We start from the raw sequence: 23,483 nt of genomic DNA, 5'->3' as shown, positions 1-23,483 counted from the left end.
AAGTAGCCTAGCCTATTCATTATCCATGAGGTAAATAGCAAAGTGGTAAATAAGCCTAACTGATAAACAATGTAACCAGTAGCCTGAAGCAAAATGGGTTATGGTAATATTTGCTCAAGATGCAAAACATTTATTATATTCAATGAGAAGGGGTGGATTCCTGACATGAGGCATCCTTGTCCAACTTTGATTTCTCAGTGTGTGTGATTCCCCTTTCAGTCACTAGGAAGAGACCTTTCAACAAGGAAAACAGCTGGTTGACTCCGGGTCCAACAGCAGTCAAACGGGCTGGGGTAGCCAGTCGCAGTCTTCCTCATCAACCACACACGGGTCTGCGGATCACATTGTCCACGGGATGGATAAAGACAGCGCCGAACCGGACCCAACTCGTCAGCGCAACGGTGTCGTGGAAGGGCTTTATGGAGAATTCACGGACTCGCTCAACGCAAAGGTCAGATATTCTGTGAGTTTGACGGAGAGTTCTCTCGCTATTCAAAATATATCATCGTCACCTGGACAGGATAAGTTGGTTTTCAACTTAACTGACTGTCTTGGCTGCCGGGCTTATAAAGTGGAGAACGAAGCAGACGTTGGGGCGTTCTTTACAGCCTATTTCTACCCGTTCAAGAGACGATGGATGAGCACAGGCATGGCCCGGCAGAAAGTAGAGCAGTGCTTTCGGGTCGCACTGGTCCAGGACCCTCTCACTAATCTTCAAGAGGCAGAGAGATGGGCGCGTGCCATCAGAGAGGCTTCTATCCGCCAGATACCCCGACGACATGGTGAGAAGCAAGGCTTCATAGTTGAAATAAAACAGTTGTTTCTTTCTGGTATAGCTATGTTTGATGAGGGCGTAGGTTCTCATTTAATTTAGTCAAACAGCATCAGACTTAAGGCTATGTATATGGATAGCCTGAAAAGACTGTCATCATTGCCATATACTGTGGGTATATATGTTTCCTCATTTATTTAGGATGCATTTTATACTCTGCCCAGGGAAATCAGGCTTATAAGTTCAGTTCAAAATGTGAGGGTAACTTTCCATCACCTTTATCCCATACTGCACCTAAGGTCCAGTAATTCACAACCTGCTTACTCAGTTTCTATAGAATAGGAGAGGCTTACGTGCCAACTGACTGTCCTGAGACTGGGCAAGCTTGGAGAAGGAAATTGAATGTTCTGGAAATGGAATGTCATTCCTCTCTCACACCCAAGAACTAGCTTTACCTGCTGTGGGAGGATGACTGCCACTTACCTTTCATTTGCATAGATTTGCAACTGTGATATTTCTGTATAATTTGTTAGGGGTAATTTAGTCATCCCACAAGCAACATTACTGAACCCAAGTACTCAAGTAATTGAACTCATCGTTTTTCATCTAATGGTGCTTATGCCCAATGTCTTGGATCAGGAAAACTCTTATTACAACACAACCGTATTCAAATGCCTGCTTTTGAAATCTCCAGTCCATGTCATAGACCTAGGTCCATGTGCAGCGACCTAACTGACCCTACTGAATCAGTTCTGAACATGAAGCAGAGTGCTGCTGATGCTAATTATCCAGTTATCACTCACTGAGGAGGAGATCATTTGTTGTGGATGAAGCTGCCACAGGGAGAGCCATATGCAAAATATTATAATGACATTCTGTCAGAATATCACACATTATTTTGAATTGAGTTAATCCAAGTTATTGCTACAAGATTAAATGTTGAGCATTAGTGTGCGCTTTGTTAAATTGCTTTATTAGATTGGTTTATTCGGATCCCCATTCGCGTTTGCCAAAGCAGCAGCTATTCTTCCTGGGGTCCACACAAAAACATAGAACACGACAAGTAACAAAACACTGATACACTGATAGACAATAACAGTCACACAAATAAGATAGGAGTGCATGTGCCATTGGCCTAAATAGGCAGAATGAAAGGGAATTTCCATCTGAACAAAAAGGAGAGCAGTCGAGGATATAGTCAATCATAAATTAATTTGGCTTAATACAAGTTGCAACAAGGAGACACCCTCTAGCATAGAAACATAGAAAACGTCTAACGGGCCTTCTCTGAGAAGGTACTTATATATTAACCAGACATTACCAAATGTTCTCTAAATATCAGCCCGAGAGCCTTGTCTGAAGTCAAAACAAAAGACAGTGACTTTGCCAGTTGCTACAGAATCACACAGTGTTCATAATGTCATTGTGTCCTCAGTCCTTGTGCCTTCAGTAGCTCTGGCATCAATCACTATAAAATGATATGAGAACAATCCATAACATTCAGTGACAAGTCTAGTGACCATCAATCCGTACACAAATGAGTGTCATAAATAGAACACTGGAAATCGTGTATTACAGAACGGGGAAACATATACATATGCTAAGCATTGTGTTAATTACTCTTAACTGAATATCAACTTTATTCATCTTAAATATTCCCCATTACACAGAGTGAAGATAAGTGTCCATAAAACAGGGGTGCCTGCCTATTATCAGCTTAGGGGCATAGCAACATAGTTCTAGAGGAAACAGATATTTGATTTGGCAGTGACAGATTTTGAATGTTGGTTGCCAGAGATGGAGTCAGGTGTTGGTGGAATAAGGAATGAGGTCGCCCCGTGAATTGCCCTTTAGGTGTCCAAGGCAACTGAGACTAGAGTCTTTGTGTGAGTTGCACCTTAGGCCTGGAGCCAGCAGGAGTTGGAGTTTCAGAGCTTTGCCAAGCAGACAGATGGTAACCTGACCTGAGAGGTAGCTGGTAGCATTCTTTCTGGCCTGCTGGACTTCAAAAGCCAGCAAAGACATTTTTCAAATGTCAATTCGCACATATTAATGAAGTGTCTATCAATAGCCACTGATGATAAGCCATTGAAATGCTAACAATTGATGAACTGTGGCATGACTCAGGATTCCTGCTCTTGTACAAGAAGGCTTCTGCATCTGTAGTAGAGTGACTACTGCATAATGCAATGATATCATTAATTGATAAGGTTTTTTTAGCATTCAAGATCCAGGCCAGACAATAATACAGTATTCAACAGAATATATTATGTACTTTAAATGAGTAATGGGAAGCAGCAACATATGTTACATTAATTCCTTGTTCTAGAGCAGGGGTGTCAAACTCATTCATTTTAGCAGACACTCTTATCCAGAGCGACAATTAGGGTTAAGTGCCTTGCTTAAGGGCACATCGACAGATTTTTCACCTAGTTGGCTCGGGGATTAGAACCAGCGACCTTTCAGTTACTGGCACAACGCTCTTACCCACTAAGCTACCTGCTGCCCCTTGGAGTGTCTGCAGGTTTTTGTTTTTCCTTTCAATTAAGCCCTAGACAACCAGGTGAGGGGAGTGCTTTACTAATTAGTGACCTTAATTCATCAAACAAGTACAAGGGAGGAGCGAAAACCCACAGACACTCTGCCCTCCGTGGAATGAGTTTGACATGTGTTCTAGAGCAGGATTTCTCAAAGCTTGATGATAAGTTGGTTAGTGCTAGGGTAAAAAGGGGGGGGGGGCAGTTTGGGAATCCCTGTTCAGAGGGACCGACTAATCCCTGAAAGTGATATTTATGTTAATTCATTTCATTTTATCTGGTGATGCAGCTGGATCGGTCGGATTAAGAAGGCAATTTCTTTTTTGCTGTAAGGTTTATGTTTAGGGAAAGCTATCACACACTTTCAGTGCATAATACCACATAATTTTGTTGAAACTGTAGATGCTAAATATTCATTTTACAGTTGTTTTATTGTTGTTCAGTCACAGCTTGACTGTGTAATGACTGCACAGTGTGTGTTTAAGTATCTGCAGTCTACCATTCAGTTCCTGTCACAGCCAGGTCATAACCGACTGAATGAGGCGTTAATAATGAAATCCTCATACAAGGACATGGAAGGTAATATCCTGCTATTTGCAATGCTTAGAGGTACCATAAAAATAATGTCTGCATTTTTGTAAGGAAATTCAGTCTGTCTTGACTTTCAGGATGTTAAAAAGTTTTCAGTGTAAACTTAAACGACTTAAAGTATGTAGAAAAGATAATGGAGCTATATATTATTAAATAGGATCATCTTTGAGAACTAAAAAATAAATAAGTAGACAGTCAGGTAGAATCTAAAATTCAAAAAATGTCATGGCCCCAATTGATTCTGTTATAATGTTTGAGTTACTCAGATAGCATAAGAACATGGCATAAGCCATTGCAAAATGTGTAGAATTGCAGGAAATTAGCTCTAAAACTGTAAAATGTTCTCTCCGCCCAATGGCAAAATGTGTATAATTGCAGGAAATTAGCTTTAAAACTTCAACATTTTATCTCTCTGTGTGTGTTCCACAGAGAGGGTATGTATCTGTCACTGTGATATCTCCCTAGGCCCAATGCTCTGCTGACGCCACAGTGTCTCTCAGTGATGGAGACAAGAGCTGAACGGTGCCCCAGCTACATCAGTGGCCTCTCACCCCAGCCAGGCTGGTCCCCCGGGGCCCTCATCTCCCACTCTGCTCCCTCAGACAGGCCTGCCTGTGACAGGCTGTCAGGGCCCCTGGCTCTACCTCTGTGGGCTGGGTGTCTAACCCCCCACCCTGATCTTGGACTTAAGCTTGTTTGCAGATATGCCAGCTATGTCTGAGTCATGGAGGTAGTGTTACACCTTGGGGACACCTGAGACAGCAAGATTTCACTAAAATACATTTTCATAAACATTGTTTTTTGTTTTCCTCAGTGTTCTGGCTAGTTTTCACTTATAGTGATGTGTCATAGCAATAATGAAATAAGGTGTGGACATAATGAGAGAGATTATGTTCTAAATTCAGGTGTTTGGTGATACTATATTGATTGATTGTACACAACACATTTGATGAGTTAATCAGTTCAGTTCATTTGATCCCAGCCTCAGTACTTGTTAGTACTCACACTCACTCAGCCACCTCACCTCTCTGTTTACCCTTTCCCTCAGTGAAACACACACACTAGCTTGCTTGTCAGACAGCCCTTCAGCATGAGTCAGGGTCACATCTGTCCACAGGCACTTAACCACAGACGCAGGCAGGCAGGCAGAGGCAGGCAGGCAGGCAGGCAGAGGCAGGCAGGCAGGCAGAGGCAGGCAGAGGCAGGCAGAGGCAGGCAGAGGCAGGCAGAGGCAGGCAGGCAGACACGGTCTAAAAGGATGTTTCCACAGAAATGACTCTGGGCAGCATGTTACCAAATATCACTTAGGGAATGGGCATCAAAGCATTCATTATTAAATCAAAAACAGCATTGAGCTGGCTCCTCATTTAGGGCCCTCACTGTTTCTGTAACTAACTTGGCTGGTGAAGATCACCGCCTGCAACAGAAGCCCTGTTCATACCTACTGCCAACATTCTGATTGTGCCCACATTTTTAGACAGGTGTAGACGATGAAAAAACATTGTGATCCTCTGTAGCTCAATTGGTAGAGCATGGCGCTTGTAACGCCAGGGTAGTGGGTTCGATCCCTGGGACCACCCATACGTAAAAATGTATGTGCACATGACTGTAAGTCGCTTTGGATAAAAGTGTCTGCTAAATTACATATTATTATTATTATCTGATTGTAATCAGATCTTCCTGACCTCCTCCGGAGGTAGTCAGGCACGGATTGTGTCTGGATATCAGACAAGCGTAAACAGATCTGGAATGGTCAAACTATTTAAATCATCATTAGACCAGCCTCTAACATCATTGACAGGTACCACCATTGACTTATGGCATCAGCAATTGTCTTAAAATAAATACATTAATATTATTTTGAAAGAATATCTGTCAAATAATTTGCTTACACGGAGGTACTAGCTAATCTGGTCACAATGCGGACACAGTGAACGGATAAGAGACACATTTTAATACAATGTGTAGACACGACAAACCTTGATCATATAGTTATTGATCAGATCACATTTTAGTGCAAGGTGTAAACAAGGCTATAATGAACCCTGTATGACTTGCTATACAGAAGCTACTGAAACTTTCGTAACTATCAAGCTCTGATAACCAACTTAAATTGGGATAGCTTTGCTTTCGTGCTGTATCCATGTGAAGGAGTTTTTTCCTGTGATAAGTGAAACACCGAGCTATACAGTATTTCTAGATGCAGTCCATAGGTGCACAAACGTACACTTCTTTTAATGTCAACCCGATATGTTTTCCATACCCAGTTTTACCATAGATGGACCTAATAATGATAACCGGTCTTTGACTGATTAGATCACCTGTGAGCACATATGTTAGAGCCCACCTCTTATTGACCCAGGAACCATGGAAACACTTCCTCAATGTATACTCTGAGGTTTCTGGGAGCTGAAGGCTTTTGAACAATGGGAGGCCCTATGTTTGAACGTTTTAGCCCCAAGCAACTGTTAACGTACTGCTACAGGAGACTGAAGGAGTGAGGAGCCAGGAAACACAACAGAATATAGCAGAGCATGACATTCCTTACATGGAAATATCTCATGTTCTGTGGTGGTAAAGACGGTACTGAATTCCTACTCACAAGCTGTCATGGGAGGATGTTAAACCGCCTCTGTATTTGAGGCACAAGGACTACAGCATTGGCTTTGACCTCTGAGGAGGCGACAATCGTTCTGTCATCCCTGAACTGTTTTATTGATACCTTTATTTGGCACATTGTATTGAGGGCATTTTATAGAGCTCATTTGACCACACTTGAGTGCAAAAACAGACCCTAGAACTTGTTAATAAACAAGAGTAATGTACCAAACGGCAGCATCCACCATTGTGTCTGAAAGACATGTAGTCAGAGACTTTTGTGTACAAAAGCCACATTGTGTAGAGTAATAAAAAAAGACAATGGCAACCATTTGAATAAATGGGGAAGAGTTAGCAAGACTGTGTTTTGATACTGTCTTAATACTGCTCTTTCTGTTGGTTTCACACCTCACTTTGAGATATTTTGGTACCTCTGCTGTCCCTGCACAGGAGCCAAATGAGTAGGAGGTGCCACTCCAGGTCAGCCGGCTGGTAATTGCGTTTCTGGGCGGTGACAGGGACAGGGGAGGCCACTTCCGCTCAGATGGCACTGGGCATGAACCAGACAGAGGGGCCTTGTGTGTAGGCACAGTGGCACAGCAGGGTAAGGATGTCCTGGTGCCAGTCCTGTTGGCATGAGGCTACAGGATGGCATTCACAGGGCAGCGCGCTGGCTCTTCCACTGCTCCCAGGATTCCAATTAGGCCCATGGGACCGGTCCCAATGCCCAGCAGGACCGGACTCACACTCACTGGGGGGCCACAAGGAGCCCCAGGGGGCCTGTTTTCTTCTAATGGGAAGCTGCAGGGTTCAGAGGGTAATGCTCAACTGCCAACCTTGATCCGGTACTGATAATGTCTGACAGGGTTCATTTGAGTCTGAAGTACCACTCATAACCACTAAAAAAGTGTAGTCTCTGTAGGGCTGACCCCATTTAGTCGACTGGTCGATTGTTTGGTCGATAGACTTTTGGTTGACCAAGATTTTCTTAGTCGAGCAGTGGCAAATGTATATTAAAAAAATGTCACATGAGACACCTGTCTGATTCACGCCTGTTTGAGTGGACTAATCCATTGCAGAGGCCGCGGGGATGGCAGTCCACAGTATCACCAGTAGTACATTTACCATTAATTACCATCATTTCTAATCTATAATGTTTGTTATGGTAATTTATGTTAATGATTTCAATATATTATTATCAAAAAGCATCCAAGTTGAATGGTGTTTCCTCTGACACATTGGTGCGGCTGAAATCCGGGTTAAGTGAGCAGTGTGATAAGAAGTAGGCGGCCAGGAGGATCATGTTTCGGAGGATGCATGACTTGACCTCCGCCTCTCCCGAGCCAATTGAGGAGTTGCAGAGATGAGCCAAGGGACCTAATTCGGGGAGAAAACAGGGTAAAATAAATATGCTTGTGGCCGTACCACCCTGAACATGCCTGTTCAGGGTCGGGCCTGGTTAGTACTGGGACGGGAGATTGTCTGGGAATACCAGGTGGCGTAAGCTCCAAAAAACATATACAAAAAGATATATTATTATTACAGTCTTACCGTTGTCATTGTAGGAGTGGAAACGTTGTTTGCAGAGCGCACAACCTAGGCTACACTTGGTTAATTTCATTCCATTTACGAGTTGTCAATTTATTCACTGTCTTTTGTTTGGAGTGCTCCTGTCAATCTTGAGTAAGGACACGCACCTGATTACGCATAGAAGTAGGCCTAGGCTACCTGGCCTGCGTGCAAATGTAGGCCTATAAGTGTGCCCATTTGGGGATATGATACTATTTCTGATTGTCTTAACTCACCATCACTGTGGAGCTTCTCAAAGTAATTTTTTCTTTGCCTCAAACAGCAAGTAAACAAAGTCTGTTTTTACATCCATTGAGAATGACAATAGTTCCTCAACGTAGCCTATTTGAAAAATCGCTCCCTTTTGAAAACCACTCAGCATGAAAAGGGGAAAAAATGATTACTTCTTATCCTTTGCGCAAATAGCCTACAGCTGTGTCTGTTTTGTCCGGAGCTCACTGGCACAGGGAAACTCTGAGGGCCCAGAATATTTTTACATATTGACAATGGCAATAGAAGTTACTTTTAGATTTGTATCATTTTATTTAGATAGAATTGTGATTAACCACATGACATTGATTTTGAGACATGAATCCTTTATTATAAATGAAATGAAACTGTTCCACAAAAATGTACATATGAAAATCATAACTGGCATGCAGATCAGTAGAAATGGTACGATAACTTGGCACTCCAAATGGAAAAGGTTGCCAACCGCTGGTGTATCCTATTACCGGCAACTTCAGGAGCATAATGGCAGAATCTGCAAAGCCCAGCAGCAGCGGGCAGCGAGAGAAGGAGGGTCGGGTCGGGAACAGGTTTTTTTATTCTGGTTAGGCTATATTTATCTCTGGCTCCCTCTTTAGTAATTTGTGTGTCTTCATTTTTAATCGCAGTGCTTAAAGCATCAGACAAGCTCAGTAGCCTATATATAGTTGATTTTATTCAAACATAGGGTGTGTCTATATATGGAAAAATACACGTTTTAAAATTTGGAACAATTGATCGGTCGAAAGAACAGACGACTCTCGGTCGACCAAGATTGTTTTTTGTCGGGGACAGCCCTACATCTCTCTCTTGTGATTCACTATGGCCTCTGAGAAGACAGTGTCCCCTGTGCAGAAAGACAAGGGCATCTATAGTAACTACAGTATCATAGGCTAGGAGTTCATCCTGAGTTAAATAACAACAACTGTCTCTGAAATTATCTCTCATGCCACTCTGCAACAGCTGAACAAGTTCTGCCAGCTTTTAATTATTCCGTTGGTGTCTAGTAATAATTCTAAAGATGAGCATACTTAAAGAAATTCTCCAGTACTTTTGTGTACTTCTTAGCCAGTAGTTCTGAAAGTAGCACTCATGAGCCAAAAGTGGTCCCCGATTTTGTGGCTAATTGAGGTAGAACAGTAATTCTGCTCATAGATTATGCATGTATGATCTACAGAGTGACACATCTAGCCCAAAGCGGCAGGTTTAAAATATACTTAGTATTCGCCAAAGTTCCGGAGCATGTCTTCAACTACAACATTAGGCGAATTACTTGAGGTGAGCATGTGTTTTGTAATACTTACATTTCTGGGGGAAAATAAGTGGATCACAAAAACAATAACTTCAAGCACCATCTGTGAGTGAAGGGTGTCACTCCCCTTGGCATCACTGTTTAATGCTGTCTTTTTGAACAATGGTTTTCTGCCAAGGGATCTATAGGGTAGAGACCCCTTTCATAACCTCTTTGAGATGTCTTAGATTGATGTCAGTAAAACATTTTGAAGGACAATGGAGAGTCACATGATTGATGTTTCCTTGATACTAGAAAATTAAGTGGAGCAATTCTTCCCATGACAGCTTGAGAATACCAACTCACCAACTATTCCTTCTTCCCTCTTCTGTTGATCTACATCTCTCTCTATTGCTATCTTTTTCTATTTTCTCTCTCTCGCGCGCTCTCTCTCAGGTGTGGTGTACTCTGAGGTACGGCGGCCCTGCAGGGTCATGGTGCTGGTGAACCCCCAGAGTGGGCGGGGCCAGGCGCTCCAGCTTTTCTCCGGGCACATCGAGCCCATGCTCACCGAGGCTTCAGTCCCCTACACATTGGTCATCACTGGTCAGTCCCCTACACACACTGGTTACACACCTACCTCCCTGAGCCCTGTTATCTCACTGCCCTGATTGCGCACACATGCAAACACACACGCGCACACACACACACACACACAGTGTGTGACTCTGCACTGTCCTGTCGGATCCCCTGCTCCCAGTATTATATACTCTCAACTGTTTTTCACTTACAGTAGCAATGAGGTCAAAGTCACTGAACTCTGCATAACCTTTCACTGAATAAAAGTCAGGTCACTTTGAGCGAGCAGGAACAATCCAAGGAGCCAGAAAGCCTTTTAAAAATCACTTCAGCTACACATCAACCCCACCACCTATACTTCACCAGCTCCCAGTACAGCTGACAAGAAGCTATCTCTGCCATCGTTACAAACCATCACCAAGACACCTACGAGTTGTTCAATGTCGTCTTAATCTTTGAAAGAACTGAAAAAGGAGAGAACAGAGAGAGAGGAGAAAGAGTGTGAGTGCAGTCCTAGGGGACATGGGGAAGGTTAGCATCTGGATGGTGATGAAAAAAGACAGTCTAATTACCGACGGTCGGCGTGGCGGTGCCGACCTGGGGCTGCTGGGAGCTGGGGCTGGGAAAATATGGGTCACCGAGGCTCTCTCAGCTAGCGCTCAGCTAGCACTGCCTCCCCTCCGCTGCCTGGGTACTGTAGCTAGCCTGTCTGAGTGGATTAACCAGCGCCACCTCGCCGCCCTGCCTGCCTCCACTTAGGGAATGGAGCCCTGCAGAACTATCATGTCACCTACTAGTCTATGCCAGAGGACTACGGCACACTTGAGAGGATCGTGTTTCAGAGAGGGTGTGAATCTGGGGATTTCTGTGGTGTGTGTTCATGTGCGTGTGTGCGCCTGCATGTGTGTGTCTCCCTCAGGAACTGATGTGGAAAACAGTTCAATGTTCAAGTAGCTATGTATTCAGGAACTGAGAGCAGAAAACAGTTCTATTGGGCATGCGTTGGTATCATCCTAAACCAAAAGGGACCTTGGTTCATATTACATTAACAGAGAGTAGCTACCAAGCTATAGCTTACATAAAATCCAGAAAGTCATGAGATAGAAATAGTGTGTCCTGTTTAATGGGACTTGGTGCGGTAGCCCATGCTTGTGTGTGTTTGCGTGTGGCAGTGACCCTGTGAATAAGGAGATGGCTGGGAAGTGCAGCCTCAGCCTCAAGCCAGCAGCATAGAATGCTGAGTCAGCCGCACCAGCCTCCCCCTGCTTTTGCCTGACACCACAGGACCACATCACTGCTCTCTGTCTCCCCACACATACCAAACAGCATGGACTTAAAGGAGACTCAGTGGGTGAGAGAGGGCTAGGGGACAGGTAAATGTTATGTTAGCAGAGGAGGAGAAGAGGAGGAGGAGAGAAATTGAGTTTTCTGGTCGTTTTTCCAATTCTCTAAATATATGGTAACTCAAGCAAAAAAGTAATGCCCTTGTGATGACAATGCCTCAACACACCCACACAGTCACAGGCATAGACACACACAATTGCAGAAACAAACAAACACAGTACTGCCTTTAGCAGAGCAGATCTTTGCTGCAGAACACAAGTCTCAGCTGGCAGAATGGTACTAGACATTGTGCTTAGGGGTAATCCAATAAGACCCCCTGCAGCGCGACTGTCTCAAGAACATCTCCAATAAAAACTCCACTAAACAAACAAGAGTCGGCCCCAGTCGTCACATTAACCATCACACCAGTGGCAGATGTTTGTACTAAGGCCTGGCTGCTTTGAAGACTGCCATCGGCCAGTTGAATAGTCACTGCATGGTTTAATGTGATATGTTTGGACTGATAGAGGGGCATTGAATCCCTTTTCTCTCTAATCTCACTGATCCCTCCCTGGGGGCTTCTGGTGAAGGGAGGTCATCTCTCGGATCTTATTCTCTCTCTCTTTCCTCCCTCCTTCTCCCTGTCCCTCTCTCTCATGGCGTTTCTCTCTGTTCCCCACAGAGCACCAGAACCATGCGAGGGACCTGGTGAGAGAGACTGATCTGTCACAGTGGGACGCTCTGGTCATCCTGTCAGGAGACGGGCTGCTGTTCGAGGTGCGCCAAGTATAGACACCGCATTAACACATTTCCAGCCTAGCTAACTTGTCTCCCTAAGACTGTTTGAATAAGCAGTGGGGTTTGTGGGGTACAACTCTCAGTTGGAGGATCATGGCCTGATGCTGTTTGTGTGTGTTTGCCTGTCCTGTCAGGTGTTGAATGGTCTTCTGGAGAGAGAGGACTGGGAGGAGGCCATCCAGACACCACTGGGCATCTTACCAGGGGGCTCGGGAAACGCCCTGGCAGCCTCCGTCCACCACTACACTGAGTAAGTCCACTAATGAGACATTTAAATGCATAGAGTACAGTAGAATGGAATACGATAGGAAAACCGGCCTGGACAAAGGTGATTTATCCCATTTCTATGGGTGTAATTATCACATTGGCTGACTGGGCAGAGTAGGCACATTTCTCCAGAGACAGGGGAGAGATATGAGTCCCAGTGTCTGCTTCAGCTTCACACTTCATAAAGTCCAAGAAGAGGGATTATTTGAGGGTTGCTGATAACTACTTTTAGTAATGGGTTTTAGAGAAACTGGAAATTCGGTGCACTACTACTAGTGTCTTATTACTGGACCGCCTTTATTACTGCTGTTTGTGAAATATGTAAAATATGAGCCCCCTACTTTTACAACATCAACAGATAACAACAACAAAATACACAGGTATAACATCAGATATCTATCACAGTTTAATAAAGCTTTGCAACCTATGAACAACCCTAACTCTAACACCCCGGTTCAAACCTAACCCAGCTAACCGTAGCAACAACCCTAACCCTAGCTTCATGTCCACACCCCGGTTCAACCCTAACCCCATTATCTTACAGTCAGACAGTGCAGATGGTTATGTTTAAAGTACTGTAACTGTCCAGTGTTTCCAGATTTCTATGAAATATGACCTATAATTACTTACAATATGAGTTAAATAGTTTTCCTTCCATAAAATGGTAATTAAGAATGTTAAAAAGCAGCTTTTCTGTGTTGGAATGGTGTGGGCATACCCCAACAACAGAATGGTGTGGGCGTACGGTATACCGGTCATTACAAATATTAATGTGAGTAGACTGCTGATTGGCCAGCTCATCCTCCTCTAGACCGCTGATTGGTCAGCTCATCCTCCTCAGGAGTATGACATCATACTCTATGAGGAGATGCAAGCATTTTTGAAACGGTGAGTTTGAGATAGTTTTAGTTGGGGTTAATTAAGTGTTTTTTTCCAAGTTATACTTTGGCCACAAAAATGAGTATAGGACGAGTCAACAACCTTATTTGGGTAAGAGTTAGCAGAATATGAACTTAAAAGTGAGATTTTCACTGGACAGTTACTTTAAAACAATGGGATTAGGGTTTAACCGGTGTGTGGACATGAACCTAGGGTTAGCTTTAGGGTTATGGTTAGAGTTAGGGTTGAACCGGGGTGTGGCCATGAAGGTAGGGTTAGGGTTATGGTGAGGGTTACTGCTGTAAGTACAATGTATTACCATTCTAGGGTTAGGGTTAGGGTCATTACTTTTAGGTGAAGGAGTAGCTCCGGCTCAATTGAACCACAGACTGATACCTAACTGCCCCAGTCTACTGTGAGCTGACTACTACTCCCTGCAGGTCTTCCCCGGCCTGGGGTGAGGAGCTGCTGCTGAGCTGTGGCTTCCTGCTGTGTAAAGGCCTGGTGTCTCGGCTGGACCTGGTCTCTGTCCACCTGGCCTCCAGCCAACGCATCTTCTCCTTCCTCTCCCTGGCCTGGGGCTTCGTGGCCGACATCGACATCGAGAGCGAGAAATACCGCCTCGTGGGCGCAATGCGCTTCCTGGTGGGTACGCTGGTGCGCCTGGCCTCCCTCAGGGTGTATCAGGGTAGGCTGGCATACCTGCCTGTCAAGGAGGCCCTGCAGCCAGGCCAGGGCACCAAGGCCCATGCCCCTCCCTCCACACCCCAGCACTCCTCCCTCTGCTCATCTCTACCCTGTGGGCCCAACAGCTCCCCCAATCAGAACTCTCGCCACAACCACAGCACAAACTCCAACCACAACACCGCCCACAACTCCTCCAACAATGCCATCACCACCATGAGGACGGAGCCCCAACCAGCCAACCAGAAGGGGCCTCCTGACTCGCTCCTAGCAGACCTGGAGCAGCCTGTGCCTGAGCATTGGACAGTAGTGAATGAGGAAGACTTTGTACTGGTATTGGCAATGTTCCAGTCCCACTTGGCTGAGGACATGTTTGCCGCCCCTGGGGCCGCAGCAGACGACGGCTTCATCCACCTGTTGTATGTGCGTGCAGGCATCTCCCGGCTAGCCCTGCTCAGACTCTTCATGGCCATGGAGAAGGGGGCCCACCTGGCCATTGACTGCCCACACCTTGTGTACGAGAGGGTGAAGGCCTTTCGCCTGGAGCCTCTCTCCCCCGAGGGAGCGATCACTGTGGACGGGGAGATGGTGGAGTACGGGCCAGTACAGGCCCAGGTTCATGAAGGAATCGCCAGGCTCATCTCAGGCTGAGAATCTACTCGGAGCGTCTGTCCTCCCCACAGCTCTGACTACTCGCTCCCTTTCTTACTCTGTCTACTGTATATACAAAGTGCCAAAGACATTATATCAGCCTTTGGAAAATCCCCCCTCTATTTTTCCACAGATACATTCAGTATCTATCTCTGTGTCCTATTTTTTTTATAGATCCCTCCCTTGCCTCTCCATGCTTCATTCAGGGTCAAAGCCATGGATGTTCTTGCAGCTGGCTGGTCTCAGCTAAGAGGGTGTGGTGAGTTATGTGTTTAGTAGGGAGGGCCCCACAGCTGAGGAGTGCATTGTGTGCTCCGCTGTCTGACTTAATAAGTGTGACACACGTGAAGAGAAGCACATTCTTCTGTCCCACGAGGATGGGGCAGGCGACCAGCTCTACTTCCGCTATCAAGCCCCGGGCTAATCATTCTGTGGAGGATGAGACACGGGCCTGACATGAAGGCCTTCTCCCCTCATGATATACTTTATACAGCACAACGTGGGAGAATGCAGCATTGTAGACCTCCACCAATGATATTAGGTTACTCTTCTCTCTCTCATCAGTGAAAACCTCCACTTTACCTCTATGTTTAATGGATGGGGTGGAAGGGGTTAGGTGCTGGTGAGGTCGTGTTAAAGCAGCCTGGAGGTTCAGGAACCTGGCCAGCTGAGGTTACCTTCTAATATATCTTGCCTGTCTCCTACTCAACATGCTTCTTGGACCACCTCCTTCCTGACACACACACACACACACACACACACACACACACACACACACACACACAGGCTTGACACTTCCTTTCAGATCTGCAGCACTTAGCAAGAAGGAGGGGGATGGTCTGCTACATATGATCCCTCTCTTCTAGCTGTCTTAAGATTGTACTCCCTCCTCCTTCACAAGATTTCGGAGCCATCAGCACCTAATGTGTCCTTATTCTTAAGCTTTATGGGTGAATGAAAAATACTAGCTGATAGAAAAAAATATAAAATGTTTCCGTTTTTTTCTGTCCAAGCACACACTAAGAAGAGAAACAGGATTTTGCACTACGCAGCACTGCATGGTTCAGAGGGTTTTGCAAATTGACTCGATCAATAGGAGCTGGAGTGACCAGGCCAGAGTGCTGTGCTCTCCACTGTGGCCTTTTTTTTGTCAGGGCGGAGATGATGAGCATTAGTGCACTGGAGCAGAGACGAGGTCAAATGTGAGCATTATCATCAGTTCTCCTCGCACCAGTTCATGCCAGGTCGGGTTCACCCCAGAGGTATAACAACTACTGGCTTAACTAATCCCAGAGCACACCCTTGGTTTGGTTTGACTCAAAATGTCATATGGGTGGAATGGTTTTAATGTACTGTATAATGAATCTAAAAGGATGCTTAAAATGACTCTACTTGAAGGTACGCTGACTGCAGATGTAATATTAACTTCTCCCATTCTGATTTCAATCTTCCATTTCTGTGCCTGTACCTGACTTTGACATGCCTTTAGATAAATAAAAGTTCAAGTTGTATTTGTCACATGCACAAGTACAGTGAAATGCTTAACTTGCCAGCCCTACCCAACAGTGCAGTATTCAATATAAAAAATTTATAAAAAAACAAGGGAACAAAAACATGAGAAATAACTAATAGGAGAGGAAGCTATATACAGGGTCAGTGCCAGTACCACATTTACAATGTACAGGGATACTGGAGTATTGTGTTAGATATGTACATGTAAACTGGGATTAGGAGAAAGTGACTGGTAGCAGGATAAATAATTTATAATAATAATATTAAACATACTGTACTGTACCTTTCACCCCATACATACCTATCTACCTACCTAGTCCTCATTTGTCAGGCTCTGCCGGTGGTATTGACAAGGCCATAGACCATGCAGACACAAGGAAAAGCACATATCCAAATTGAGAGATTAGCTATGCAAATTCTTTCAATGTGGCCCGTTCTGGGACGCCTCACTGCTCTTTATGCAGTGTGAGGGGTCCCCCTATTGGATTTACTTTAACCAGTCATTGCAGTGCAAGTGGTGGAAGTTCTTGCACACTTGTTTCTATGGTACAATACAGTAGTACTGTATAAAATCTTATAACTCACTTTCATTTTTTGTATGTTTGGTTGCATTGATTCACTAACATGCTGGTATGCAGGTTATGAAAACAACATCCATTTTGAATTAAACTACAATCACTTATCATATTTCCATCTGATTATCAAAAACCTCATGCTAGACTGTTCGGTTGAGGAGAGCATAATCTCTCCTCAACCGAACAGACGAGGACATCCATTGCTGACCCTGGCTGACCCTAGTGGCAAGAGACTTGTACACCAATACAGACTGTTATGAAATCTGTACACAAAACAACTGGTCTCAACACATGTGAGTGGAGTAATTGCAATTGTGTTGAACTACTGTTATCTTTTCTGTCCTGTATCCTTGGCTGGTAGGGTGGACTGTGGAGTGACTACATTGTAGTACTGTTATTGATATTCAAATACTGCTATAGTCTTCTCATTGCTTTCATGTCATTTTCTATGTCATCATTCCCATGTTGGAGAGAGATCTATATTTAGTAAGAACCACAACTAAATACATGAATCCTGCTGTATCAACTGTCTGAATGGTAATAAAATTCCAACATTCTTCAAGAGTTCTGTCTTGTTCATTATTAGCATCCAGCTTTTCCAGAGAGCATCAACAATGTTGTCTTTTTAGTTTTTATATTAAGTGAAAATGTTAATCCAGTGGTTAATATTGGCCATTACAGGTATTGTATATTTGAGGGTGTATTATAGTTCTGCTTTTAGGACTATACTAATCTTATCCTCATGATGGCAGTGTTCCAATGTAAGTACTGCTAATAGCTTATCTCCCTCTAGCCATGGAACCCATTCTAAATATCCACCTGTTGAGAGAGTAACCTCTAAAGCATATAATTGGTAGGCCTATACTGATCAGACCGGGTATACATAACTTGGCTGGAGCAAGAGTTGACCACAATTACTCCATGCCTATATCTCCCAAATATACAGGAGAATATCCACTTTGACATGTGTCAGTCAAACTCAAGGTATGACGTTAGAAGCTAATACGCCGAGTTGTGGAAACAATTTCTATAATCCCGTCACGTGACATAGTAATACTCACTGGCTTTATAATGAGGTGGACGTCTTTCAGGGCACGGAAGAGAGAGAGAGGAGGGAGAAGGATATAAAGAGAGGGTGAGATAAGACAATAAGACAGGGAGAGAGAGTGTTCTGCTGAGATTGCATCAGGTAAGTAATGCAACGTTATTTTCAGTTACAGTGCTCTTGTGGGTTACCATGTCATTTCAGAGTATCTGCAAATGACTATATCTGCATATGAGTATCTGCATATGATTGCAATCAAATATCGAATGGCAGAGGAAAAAACATATATTGTAAATTCATTACATTCAGTGTGTTAATTCTCTACTCAGTGTTACATTAATTCTCTAGACAATTAATAGACAGGTTGTCACAACACTGCCATTTGTGCGTAAAGCAGCTGACCTCAGGTCGCTTAATTTCTGGTTTTGGTTAATTGCTCTCCACTCTCCCTCGCTCCAAATTCCATTATTTCATTCATGAGCACCGACGTCGTACTATTCATATTCGAAATGGTAAAATGACTCACATCTACATGGACCACATTCTATAAATACGGATTCTACTCACTCTTGGTCATCTGTGCACAGGCTGTCCCAACAAGAGGAGGAAAACTGAAGATTAACCTGCGCATAACAGCCAAGAGAGAAGACTTGTGCAATCAAACCACTAGAGAAGGAACAGAAGAATATCGAAGTAATCCAACTGGAGTTATAAAAGTTGTAAAATGTCACTAGTGGGCGCCCTGCCTTTCCTGAAACCGCGCCTATCCCCATCTGTTTCTCCTGGGCGCCAAAGAAGACACACACTGCCAGCAAGCGAGTTCCGACCGCTCAACACGCAAGATGCCATCAGCGTGTTCGAAATCGAGAAAGAGGGTAAATTGTCCATAGATTCAGTTATAAATGTGTGTATGTATTATGTGTTATGAATTAATGGCACGAATATGCAATGTATGAGTGGTAACAGGGGTACTCAAGGTGCGCGTAAAACTCGTGCCAACAGCCTCTCCATGAGCTTTACGCACGTTGACTGCGGCGCTCTAGTCTGTCTCTTGCTTTCCATAACACTTTGTATTTATCCCTCGTTCTGGCTTTAATGCACTGATACGGATCCGCCTTGGCATTCTTATATACAGTAAATCCAAGGATTATGAAAACGTGTCTCTCTCTTTTCCTCCGCCAGCCTTCATCTCTGTGTCAGGAGACTGCCCGCTCCACCTTGATGAGGTCCGTCATTTCCTCACGCTGTGTCCAGAGCTGTCCATGGGCTGGTTTGAGGAGGGGAGACTAGTAGCCTTCATCATTGGGTCCCTATGGGACCAGGACAGGCTCACCCTAGTAAGACACCTTCTATGATGTTATATAATTTCCTATTGATTCATAGGTCATTTACTCTATATCTTACTGTGTTTTTATTAACTCACTGATAGTTTTTCAAACTCAGGTGCTCTGTATTACATCACTGTACATATTATTGAATGCACTCTGCTTGAGCTACATTTGCATTTTTCCTTTGCTGCAGGAAGCCCTAACTCTTCACAAGCCCAAAGGCTCCACAGTTCATATCCATGTGCTGGCAGTCCACCGGACCTTCCGGCAGCAGGGCAAGGGCCCTATCCTGATGTGGCGCTACCTGCAGTACCTGCGCTGCCTGCCCTATGTGCGCCGTGCAGTGCTCATGTGCGAGGACTTCCTGATTCCCTTCTACCAGAAGTCTGGCTTCAAGGTGCAGGGCCGCTGTTCCATCACGGTGGCATCACTGACCTTCACAGAGATGCAGTACCCTGTGAGGGGCCATGCCCTCATGCGCCGCAACAGTGAAGCTATTGGTTTTCCTCAGACTGCGTTATTATTGGAAGAACAGACTCAGAGGCTTGAGTCTGTGTTATTATTGGAGGAACCAATTCAGAAGAGTGAGACTGCATTGTTATTGGAGGAACAGACTCAGAGGACTGAGCCTGAGCCTGCTGATGTGTAAATATTATTTTACTGAGTAAGATATTAGATTCCTGCTGTACATATCAACTATGATGTAAAATAAACTGACGTATACATTTACATTTATATCGAAGATGGTAGTCTAAAGTGCACACCATACATGCATGACCAATGCAGGGAGTCTTTAATTTCAGATATGTAATGTTATTTAATATGTGAATATTTCAACGTTAACTAGCCACATGCTAATGAATGTTAGAACAAATATTGTGTGACTTCTGTCTGTGTGAGATTATCTTTTTACTGCAAATGTTCCTATTTTATTTATCATAGGTTTTGTCTGAAGGTTTGGGCTGCAAGACCCCACCTTACCTCATCTCTGACGGTATGGACTGACGTCATTGACTACCAGGCTTTAGCAGCTCAACCGTGCCTCTTTATCTCTATTAGTGGGCATTAGCTATTGTAAACGTCTGAGGATTTACAAGAGGATCCTTTCATTGGACTGCCAGTAGATCTAGTGACCTAAGTTAACAAGCCTGTTTTCATACCATGAGAAAAGTAGGCTACATACACACCAATTTGGATTAATTTGTTACTGAAACTGCTTGTCTATTCATTTATCTTTGGGTCATATGTGCAGAGCGTTGATCAAACCATGTAATATATTCTCTTACTCCACCAGAACCTGTCTTACCCTTGAAACCAATCATATCTTTAATAAATATGTTTTTGTACTGTTTTTGTAATTAGAAAATACAATAAAGATGATCATTTATTAACTTTCTGAGCATGTATAATTTAATTTACTGTTGATTAATTTAACCATATTTAGTCATAAGAATACACAACATCATACACATACTTTGGCTGCGTTTACACAGGAATCCCAATTCTGATCTTTTGCCCATTTATTGGCAAAAGGGCTGATCTGATTGGTCCAATAAGTGGGACAAGATCAGAATTGGGCTACCTGTGTAAACAGCCTAACATTTGCCACGACCCAGAACTAAAGCTTGCGTGAACGTGGCCAGCTACTGGACAGGAAAGACTACTGGACAGCAGTTTTCAATCTATAGCTAGAGGACTCCTGATATCTCCAGGCGACCTCAACCTCCTTACGTCTGACTTCGATTCATTTCTTTCCACCTCTTTCTTTCCCCTCCTTGCCTCCTTTGACCTCACCCTTTCCCAGTCCCCTCCCACTCACAAGGCAGGCAGGTAGCTTAGTGGGTAAGAGCGTTGTGCCAGTAACCGAAAGGTCGCTGGTTCTAATCCCCGAGCCGACTAGGTGAAAAATCTGTCGATGTGCCCTTGAGCAAGGCACTTAACCCTAATTGCTCCTGTAAGTCGCTCTGGATAAGAGCGTCTGCTAAATGACTGTAAATGTAAATGTAAAAATGCTTGACCTCATTCTTACTAGAGGCTGTTTGCCTACTAATTTCACTGCAACCCCCCTCCAGGTCTCTGATCACTACTTTGTTTCCTTTTCTGGCTCCCTCTCCTCCGACCCTATCCACTCAGCCCCTACCCAGATGGTCATGCGCCGTCGCAATCTTCGCTCTCTCTCTTCCACTACTCTATCCTCATCTATCCTGTCATCTCTCCCTTCTGCTAAATCCTTCTCCTTCCTGTCTCCTGATTCTGCCTCTTTGACCCTACTTTCCTCCCTTTCTGCATCCTATGACTTGCACTGTCCCTTTCCTCCCGGCCGGCTCGGCCCTCCCCTCCTGTTCCATGGTTAAGTGACTCATTGCGAGCATACAGAACAGGACGAAAATTGAGGAAAGCTAAACTTCCGGAGGACCTATCATCCTTTCACTCCCTCCTCTCTACCGTTTCTTTCTCTGTATCCGCTGCTAAAGTTACTTTCTATCACTCCAAATTTCAAACCTCACATTCTCCTCCCTCCTTAATCCTCCACCTTCCTCATCCCTCTCTGCAGACGACTTTGTCAACCACTTTGAAAAGAAGGTTGAAGACATCAGCTCCTCATTCACTCAGCCTATTGAGTCTATTGGTCCCACTCACACAGAACAACTACCCTACGACTTGACCTCTTTCTCCCTTCTCTCTCCAGATGAAATTCTGCGACTAGTGAGGTCCGGCCGCCCAACAACCGGCCCGCTCAACCCCATCCCCTCCTCCCTTCTCCTGACCATCTCTGGAGACCTTCTCCCAGTCCTCACTCCCCTCATCAACTCATCCCTGACCACTGGCTGCCTCCCCTCTGACTTCAAAATGGCCAGAGTCGCTCCCGTCCTCAAGAAACCAACACTTGACCCCTCTGACATCAAAAACTGCAGACTGGTATCCCTTCTTTCTTTTCTTTCCAAAACAATTGAGCGTGATGTCTCTGACCAACTCTCTCGCTATCTCTCTCAGAATGTCAGTCAGGCTTCAAGACAGGTCACTCGACATCGACTGCTCTCCTCTGTATCAGGGAGGCTCTCCGCACTGCCAAAGCTGACTCTCTCTCCTCTGTTCTCACCCTCCTCCTAGATCTGTCCGCTGCCTTTAACACAGTGAACCATCAGATCCTCCTCTCCACCCTCTCAGGGCTGGGCGTCTCAGGCTCTGCACACTCTTGGATTGCATCCTACCTGACAGGCCGCTCCTACCAGGTGACGTGGCTTCACCACATACTCTCACTACTGGTGTCCCCCAGGGCTTAGTTCTAGGCCCTCTCCTCTTCTCTCTATACACCAAGTCACTCGGCTCCGTCATATCCTCACATGGTCTCTCCTATCATTGCTATGCGGATGACACTCAACTACTTTTCTCCTTCCCCCATTCTGACACTCAGGTGGCGACATGCATCTCTGCGTGCCTGGCAGATGTCTGCCCACCACCTCAAGCTAAACCTCGAGAAGACTAAGCTGCTCTTCCTCCCGAGGAAGGCCTGCCCACTCCAAGACCTCTCCATCAAGGTTGACAACTCCACGGTGTCCCCCTCCCATAGTGCAAAGAACCTTGGCGTGACCCTGGACAACACCCTGTCATTCTCTGCAAACATCAAAGCAGTGACTCCCTCCTGGTGATTCATGCTCTACAACATCCGTAGAGTATGACCCTACCGCACACAGGCAGCGGCGCAGGTCCTAATCCAGGCACTTATCATCTCCCGTCTGGACTACTGCAACTCGCTGTTGGCTGGGCTCCCCGCTTGTGCTATCAAACCCCTGCAACTTATCCAGAACGTCACAGCCCGCCTGGTGTTCAACCTTCCCAAGTTCTCCCATGTCACCCCGCTCCTCCGCACACTCCACTGGCTTCCAGTGGAAGCTCGCATCCACTACAAGACCATGGTACTTGCCTACAGAGCAGCAAGGGGAACGGTTCCTCCCTACCTTCAGGCTATGCTCATATCCTACACCCCAACCAGAGTGCTCCGTTCTTCCACCTCTGTGGTTGTCCCACCTAGCTATCTTAAGATGAATGCACTAACTGTAAGTCGCTTTGGATAAGAGCGTCTGCTAAATGACTAAAATGTAAATGTAAAGTGCAGGGGCAGACTTTTGACTCAAATTGAAAGTTACAGATTGTGTTTATAATTCCTGACCGTGTGCATTTCGGTGAGGGTGAAATAGTAATATTTTGGAATTCAGAAGAAATAAAGTACTGACTGCCATATATTAGTGTTGTCTTTTTACATTAAGTGTTTTATT

At 44.7% G+C, this 23,483-nt stretch overlaps 2 protein-coding genes across 2 annotated transcripts; both read left to right on the top strand.

The window, feature by feature from the left end:
* Positions 1 to 273: 273 nt before the first annotated feature.
* Positions 274 to 16,413, top strand: LOC121551044 (sphingosine kinase 1-like). The gene is made up of 5 exons (XM_041863569.2): positions 274 to 782; positions 10,022 to 10,171; positions 12,150 to 12,244; positions 12,400 to 12,515; positions 13,852 to 16,413. Exons 1-5 carry the CDS (start codon positions 356 to 358, stop codon positions 14,744 to 14,746), a joined length of 1,683 nt encoding a protein of 560 aa, XP_041719503.1. The 5' UTR covers positions 274 to 355; the 3' UTR covers positions 14,747 to 16,413.
* A 1,523-nt stretch (positions 16,414 to 17,936) lies between these two features.
* On the top strand, positions 17,937 to 20,567 carry LOC121550932 (serotonin N-acetyltransferase-like). The gene is made up of 4 exons (XM_041863384.1): positions 17,937 to 18,022; positions 18,466 to 18,753; positions 19,061 to 19,215; positions 19,400 to 20,567. Exons 2-4 carry the CDS (start codon positions 18,603 to 18,605, stop codon positions 19,853 to 19,855), a joined length of 762 nt encoding a protein of 253 aa, XP_041719318.1. The 5' UTR covers positions 17,937 to 18,022; positions 18,466 to 18,602; the 3' UTR covers positions 19,856 to 20,567.
* Positions 20,568 to 23,483: the final 2,916 nt, after the last annotated feature.

The sequence above is a fragment of the Coregonus clupeaformis genome, unplaced genomic scaffold, assembly GCF_020615455.1.
Source record: "Coregonus clupeaformis isolate EN_2021a unplaced genomic scaffold, ASM2061545v1 scaf0100, whole genome shotgun sequence".
Lineage (NCBI taxonomy): Eukaryota > Metazoa > Chordata > Actinopteri > Salmoniformes > Salmonidae > Coregonus > Coregonus clupeaformis.
The sequence above is the reverse complement of the archived record's forward strand: the minus strand, read 5'-3'. Positions and strand labels throughout refer to the sequence as shown.